At 34.6% G+C, this 7850-nt stretch overlaps 1 protein-coding gene across 1 annotated transcript; it reads right to left on the bottom strand.

Annotated features, from left to right (window-relative positions):
* Positions 1–254: 254 nt before the first annotated feature.
* On the bottom strand, positions 255–4853 carry SUCNR1 (succinate receptor 1). The gene is made up of 2 exons (XM_026701142.2): positions 4618–4853; positions 255–2438 (listed from the first exon to the last, which is right to left on the bottom strand). Exons 1-2 carry the CDS (start codon positions 4618–4620, stop codon positions 1494–1496), a joined length of 948 nt encoding a protein of 315 aa, XP_026556927.1. The 5' UTR covers positions 4621–4853; the 3' UTR covers positions 255–1493.
* Between the last annotated feature and the right edge of the window lie 2997 nt (positions 4854–7850).

Below are 7850 nucleotides of genomic sequence, written 5' to 3'. Positions count from 1 at the left end.
GGTTCTCCAGAAGTGGTCAGAACCTGCTGAATACCACCTCTGGTTAGCTCTACCCCTGCTTCTTAAATTTGGATGTAAGAGGGACAGAGAGTTATAAAAAGATTCAGAGTTAAAACTTAATTTTCAATCTTCAGATACCAAAAGCAAAGAACAGTTGTTGAAATGGTGTCACTGAACTGAAGAAATCTTATTTTCAACAAGATTTATTTAAGAAAATAGATAAAAAACAAATGTATAAATACAAATATGCCAAGTTATATATAAAATATCCTATTTTTCACATTTAGAGTGCTCTTCTATGCAATCCATGAAAAGTCATAGGCTCAGGGTAAAGTAACAAACCCTGGCACCTGAATGAATGAATGTATGAAACAAGCTCATATAAAAAAATGCAGACAAACCAAAAGGCAAGGATCCCAGATTCTATTAAAATTATGAAACAGTGATTTGCTTAACATCAAAAAATTACAGTAATGGCAATTCTGGAAAATGCCTATAAAGTTTCCCTGAATTCTGTGCATCGCAGAAAAATCCTTCTTTTTAGTAATCGTTTGTCTAATCCTCAAAAAACACTCAGGAGGTCAGCTGATTGAGAGGTATATGATGAAAGTTATTTAAATAACTGGTTCTAATTTATTTAGACCTTTAAAGGCTAATTACTACACAGTAGAGACAACCTCCTGGGGTTTTTTTTCTGTCAATGTTCAAAATACAATTGCATGAAAGAGAATTTGCTTTAATTCTCTTATTTCAAAGAAATTTGAATAACTTCTCCCATAATCTAATACTCTTGCATTTATAATTTAAATACTTGAAATGGGTATCCTGTTTTTCACCATACAAACCTCTCTTTAGCAATCAGCAATCTTCCACTAATGACCCAATCTCCTTGGGTCATTTTTAAAATGCCACTATTTTAATTAACTCTGGCAGCCAGTGGTGGATTAAGGCTCACTGGTTCCCTAAGCACTGACAAAACTCACATACTGTACAAAAGAAGCTATATTCTCAACTTTGAGGTGTCCCCTTTGGGCCTGGTGCCCTAAGCATGTGCTGAGTCTGCTTAATGGTTAATACACCACCACTGGCAGTTATATTAGGCATGAGTTTAACTTTCTCTTCAGAGGCAGTCCACATGCAGTACAACATACCCCAGTAATCCAGCTTGAATGGGATTCAGCTAGCATGGACCACCATTTCAAGTGTATGTCTTTCTGAAAAAGGAAGTTGCAGATGCAACACACAAAAACTGATGAAAGTCACTAAGCTGGTAATAATATCTGGCCTTTTATCCACCTAATGGGACCCAAACACGCGCCATAATATTTCAAGCTGGGATGAAATACTTGACGAAAACAACAGAATTTGAAATCCACATTTAGAATCCACTTGAGTTCATGGACAATTGACAGATTGTTAGTAAAACTTGTAGCTTGTACCCCATAAACTAGCAATCTGATGTGTTCCATCTTGCTCAAAGCTTCCTCAAAACTTCATTTATAGCAAGGTAGAATTCTTTTTAAGAAATGTCTTACATTGATCACAAGCATCTCTCTGAAGTGATCCCCCATTAAGAAATAAAAGATGGGATTAATTACACTGTTCAAGAAGGCAATAGGCCTTGTTATTGTGTAAACAGCTTTAATCAGGTTCTTTGTGCATTCAGAAGACTTCCAGAATGATGATGCTCGGGAGGCAATTCTAACATTACGCATGACATGATAGGGAGCAAATAGAAGTGAGAAAATGCTCACTGCCATAATGATTAGCACGAGAGGCTTCTCAAGTGGCAGAGTGGTAGTGATCTGCAAACTGTGGCTTATAAGGAGAGCACGAGTCTTTATGTAAAAAAACCACATGATGCACAATGGGATTATAAACCCAGTGACTGTTAAAATCAGGCTATAGATGAGGTTGGGGATGGCATTTCCTGAACTTGCATAATCTAAACATTGGCTGCCACTGCTGTTCTGAGTGGTGATGAAGTAGTATATGGGAGATAGTTCCAATATAATCCAGATCCATATGGCTACTGAGATAACAATAGCTGTGGCTCTCTTCTGCAGAAAGTGATTTTTGAAGGGGTACTTTATGAGCAGATACCTGTCAATACTTATAAAAGTCAGGAAAAGGATGCTTGTGTACAAATTAAAGAAGAGGATAATTCTATTAAATTGGCACCACGTGTCGTCATCTGTTCCTTTGGAATAACTTGACACTAGCCATGGAAGCGTGCAAAGGAAAGATAAATCTGACAGGATTAAGTTGAACAGGTAGATGTTGCCACTTTTCCAGGTCTTCCAGTAGAAAAGTGAACCCAAACCAACAACAACGTTTCCAATGAAGCCAAAGATGAATTCAAGAGAGTACATGGTGGTAAGATAATATTTTTCAAGATAGTCAGGTAGCTTCATGCATTCTCTGGTGCCATTTGTGTCCTGAAAATATAAAATAGATGTAAATAATGATATTTTTTTTAAAAGAAATTTTTATTATTTTATAGAGATTCTCACTCATCCAGGTCATGGTTGTTCCAAAGGTGCTTTTTCTGGAGACAACTGGGCTTTATTATTTATTTTATTATTTTGTCTGGTGAATATTTGATCTCAAGACAGTCTTTACTCGCATTTAAACGATAAACTGTTCTCAAGAAAAAGGAGGTCCTCCTATGTCTCTTATTTATTTGGTTCAATGTCTAAAATAAAACTACCAAATTTGGTCTACAAAAGTCCAAACGCCAATTTGATAGCATGGATATATAAAATTCTGTTCGTTGCCACCTAGTGTCATTCAGATCTTTTCAGCTGTATATTGCAGCTTCTCTGAATCTTCTTTTTGTTTCCCATGGCATATTTGTAAACAGATAATGTCCTTTTTAAATTAAAGTTGGGGGGGGGGGAAATCTTTGCTTATGACTAAGACCAGAGCCAGTAAATGTAGTGACTGATATGTTAAGAATTAACAAACACTTATGATTTGCTGTCACCTAACATTGTGATGAACTAAAGGCTGCTAGGAACTTGCATCTTGAACTTCTGGTGGGGCAAAAAACAACAACTAAAGCAATGTTTTTAGGTAAGATGCAATATAATATCTCCCTGGCTGCTGGATTCTGTACCAATTAAATTTTGGGACTAAATACAAAGGCAGCCCATGATGCTACCATGGGGTGACATGATAGCAGTATTCCAACATTTAACAGGTGGCTGTAAAGAAGAGAAAGTCAAGCTATTCTCCAAAGCACCAGAAGGCAAGACAAGAAGCAACGAATGGAAACTAATCAAGGGGAGAAACAACCTATAACTAAGGAGAAATTCCCTGACAGTTAGAACAATTAATCAGTGGAAAAACTTGCCTCTAGAAGTTGTGAATGCTCCAACACTGGACATTTTTAAGCAGAGATTGGATAACCATTTGTCTGAAATTGTCTAAGGTTTCCTGCCTGAGCAGAGGATTGGATTAAAAGACCTCCAAGGTCCTTTCCAATTCTGTAATTTTGTTATAATCTACTACATAGTAACTCTGTAATGCCTGCGGATTAGAACTTTTAAGATTATTTCCTTCCAAGATCAAACATGTCTTAACTGACACTGATAATAGGAGATTCTATGGGTTTCCTCAGCCAGCACAAATTGAGATTCACATCCAGATATTCCTTGAGACTTCAGGCTTATTGTAAAAGAATGAATAGTAGACCTACTATCTTTCCAAAATTGTAATTACCCACAATATCTATCTTTCACGGATTCAGTTTAAATTCTTCATCCAACTCATTACCAACACCGGCAGGTATTTAAAAAGCACTGGATTTTACAGTTATTCCAGAAGATACCATGATAATGTGTATTGAAATCCCACAATAATTCAATAAGTGCTAACAGAATCATCTGGCCTCAAGTACCATCAAGATAATCTGTCAGGCATTTTAACCTTAAACTCTGCAATAAACTCAATTGAAAATGTTGTCAGAATTATTTGTCTACCAGTCAAATGTAGATGAGTTCCATTGAACTCTATCAGACTTGAATCAGCTAACAGTAGTATATGGTTTTAGTCAGAATTAATGTGGCCAATCCAGTCTAAATTTAACAAGACCAAAGGAAAGGAACAAACTATCAATTCTGAGATAACTGAGAAAAAAAGTTGGTATGAATTGCATACAAAACCACCATACACAATGCCTTACTTTTGAAAATTACACATGAGTCTTCTTAAAGAAGAAGGCAATTCCAGAAAAGGCATGGATTAAAATAGTGTGTGTGTGTGTGTGTGTGTGTGTGTTTAAATTAGGGATATATTGATATAGTTTCAATATAAAACTATCAAATAATTTCATTAATAAAATAATTTCAAACTGCATAATCATTATGACTGAGGAAACAGACTTTAATATCAATACAAAAAGCAGTATTTTATTTTATTTTGCAAAATTGTTTACATAGTTGTTTAATAATCAGGATAAGATTGTTGTTTTTAACTGATACCATTAATTTAAGAATATAAGCATTCATATCTAAACATATTTATAAATACAAAGCACTGAAAAGTTCTCACAATATTCTAGTTAATAAACTATCAATTATTTGATTTGATTCCTTTTCCTTTAAGGCAACTTACCATTCTGTAGAATGGGTATTATCCTTACAAGATATGTCTTGACCATGTTCTGAGGGATGAGCCAGTATATTTGAAAAGAGCCCAAGAGAAGACTCTGCCTGATTTGCATACTGTATTGAAAGTGGTTAATGATTCAGTAGTTACTGGAAGTTTATTGGACTGAGCTAGGTAGGCAGTTCCACTGTAGCAGAAGTGTTGCAAAACTCATTCTGAAAACACTGAAATAATGAAATAGTTATTTGCCTTCAGTGAGCCACTAGAAACTAGCCAAGTGTCCCATAGTTAAAGGAACAAAATGCATTTATAAAGTTCTGCTTGAGCTGATTACACACACAAAAAAGGCTTTCAATAACCAGAGAATGTAAGAAGGAAGTTTAAAAAAACATGCATGCTTTTTTTTATCAAACATTATGCAATTAGAATAAGAATTATTTCTGTCACTGAGTCATAGAATGAGATGCTACAATGCCTAAAACTAACTACCACTTCCTTATTTACATTAATAAACCTTTAGAAATTACCACACCTTATATTCCAGTATTTAATCAACTTAAGTTAGTTGCTAGCATGAAATCCTAGATATCTCAATAACTTAAAAGTTAAGGAATTATAGTTCAGTCTCCATTATGATTCATATTTATTGAACTGGATGAGCAAAAAAAATATTGCATCAAAAATATTTATTGAACTTGATGTTTATATTTGTATGAAAAATTCTTTCCAAATCACCCTGACAAAGTCCTCATTTATTCAACCTCATAGTAGCAAATATCCTCTAACACTGTAAGTTTGAAGTGGGGGTCCTTTTGGCAAGTACAAATATCTTCCCTGTTCTACCATCAGTTCCTAATGAAAATATGTTTGACCATACTTTAATCTCATGAATACTCAGATTCTATCTATACCCAGATGCAGTTTTAGAGCCTAGCAGGTAGTTACACTAGATAATGTGGTTGTTTCTAATCTTCTACCATAAGAATCAGCTTATGGAAAGCTAGGTTAACTTCTACATTAGTGTTTTTCAAACTTGGCAACTTTAAGATGTGTGGATTTCAACTCTCAGAATTCCCCAGTACCACACTGCATCCAGCATGTTGCTTTTAAAAGTTACATAATTTTACTGATAATTTTACTGATATAATTTTGAGAGCCTGGAAATAACATGGAAGGATGTTATGAAGATAGTGTTGCTCATCCATAATATGATATTCACCCTCATCAATTCTACCACTTTATTCTCCCGCTGTGGAATGGTGAAGAGACCTTATCTTGCATTAATTTATTACTGCAGGGTTGGATTTGGCTACTGTCTGTAACTCTAGACTGTATAAGAAGTTTAAAAGGAAAAAAAATATTAATAATGGTCTACTTCTAGGAGCAATTTTCTCAAGTGGAAGAGCTGCTTCACATGGACACCATTTACTCACTTTTTATTTATTCATCAAACAAAAATGACAAATTCAAACAAAATTAAAGAACTAAATTAAAGAATTATAGGATGAGGTTTACAGAAATGAAGTTGGAATTAAACTGTGAAAGTTAGTAGCTGAAATAACTGAATCTGGTAAGATATTCCAGACATCAACAACTCTGTTACAAAAAATGTTGTTGTTTTACAATTAAGTTTAAAGCAGTTTGTATTGAAGTGCTTGCTTGCAAGCATTACATTACGATTGAAACTAAAAGAATAATTTACAGGCAAACATTACTGTGTACAATTTTATATGCAGTACCTACTTTTGTATGCATTTTTATCACCGTCCAGTCCAATGATTCGCTTACATGATATATAAGAAAAAATCTACACGACTGAAAGTATAAGAACCCAAACTAAAAGATGTAATATAATCAAAAATAAAATATCAGAGAAGTAAAGAGAATTAAAAGAAGTATACCTGCATTTGTGCGCAGATATAATATTCCATTTTGAACATCTTCATGAAAGCCAACAAGGAGAAGAACTCTGTCTAGAAACTATGACCGTTTTTATACCACCATGGAGAAACAGAGTCTTTTTTCATCTCTTTATCTCTCAGAAATAATAGGCAATAGTGGACAACTAATTAAATATGAGCCAAACATGTGCAGTGGCAATTAATAAAGCCAATGCAATCCTACAGGGATACAATCAAGATCAAGTGAGGTACTAATACCACTCTATAAAGCTTTAGTAAGACCATACCTATAATACTTGATCCAGTTTTAGTATTTAGTATTTTAGTATTTGATTTGTCATTTGCTTACAAGATACAGGTATAAGAATAAATATAGTTTTGAATACATGAGATAGATACTTATAAGAAAAATAAAAAAACAATAGGACAGGGACAGTAGGCACGATTGGTGCACTTATGCATGCCCCCTACAGGCCTCTTAGGAAGGAGGTGAGGTCAATAATAGACAGTCTAAGGTTAAAGTTTTTGGGGTTTGGTGAAGAAACCACAGAGTCAGGTAGAGTATTCCAAACATTGACCACTCTGTTGCTGAAGTTGTATTTTCTGTAGTCAAGTTTGATGCAGTTAACCTTGAATTTATATCTATTGTGTGCTCTTGTATTGTTATGATTAAAGCTGAAGCATTCATTTGCAGGTAGGACATTGCAATGTATGATTTTATATACTATATTTAGATCGGCCCAGAGGTGGTGTAGTTCTAGGTTTTCTAGTAGAGGAGCGAAGAACTCTTCTTGTGAAATATTTCTGGACTTTTTCAATTGTGTTAATATCAGATACATGATATGGGTTCCAGACTGATCAGCTGTATTCAAGTATAGGTCTAGCAAATATTTTGTATGCTCTAGTTAGTAGTGTGATATTACCAGAGAAGAAGCTACGTAGGATTAGATTAACAACTCTTAATGCCTTTTTGGCTATGTAGTTACAGTGGGCTCTAGCACTAAGATCATTTGAGATGAGTACGCCAAGGTCCTTGACAAAGTTTGGATCCTCAACAAGGTCTTGGCTATTTAGCTTGTATTTTATTTTCTGACTTTTTTCTGCCAATATGTAAGACAGAGCATTTATTTGTTGAGATTTGAAGTTGCCATTTGATTGACCATTCTGATACATAGTCAAGGTCTTTTTGAAGGGTAGTAGTATTGTCTGTGGTGTTGAATAGCTTTACATCATCAGCGAAGAGAATGCAATTGCTCTTAATATGATCACAGAGGTCATTTAGGTAGAGTATGAAGAGAGTTGGTTCTAAAACACTGCCTTGGGGGACACCACTGTTGA

The sequence above is a fragment of the Pseudonaja textilis genome, chromosome 4 (genome assembly GCF_049901715.1).
Source record: "Pseudonaja textilis isolate UNSWEBS1 chromosome 4, rPseTex1.2, whole genome shotgun sequence".
Classification (NCBI taxonomy): Eukaryota; Metazoa; Chordata; class Lepidosauria; order Squamata; family Elapidae; genus Pseudonaja; species Pseudonaja textilis.
Note: the sequence above shows the minus strand (reverse complement) of the source record. Positions and strands in the feature narration are given on the sequence as shown.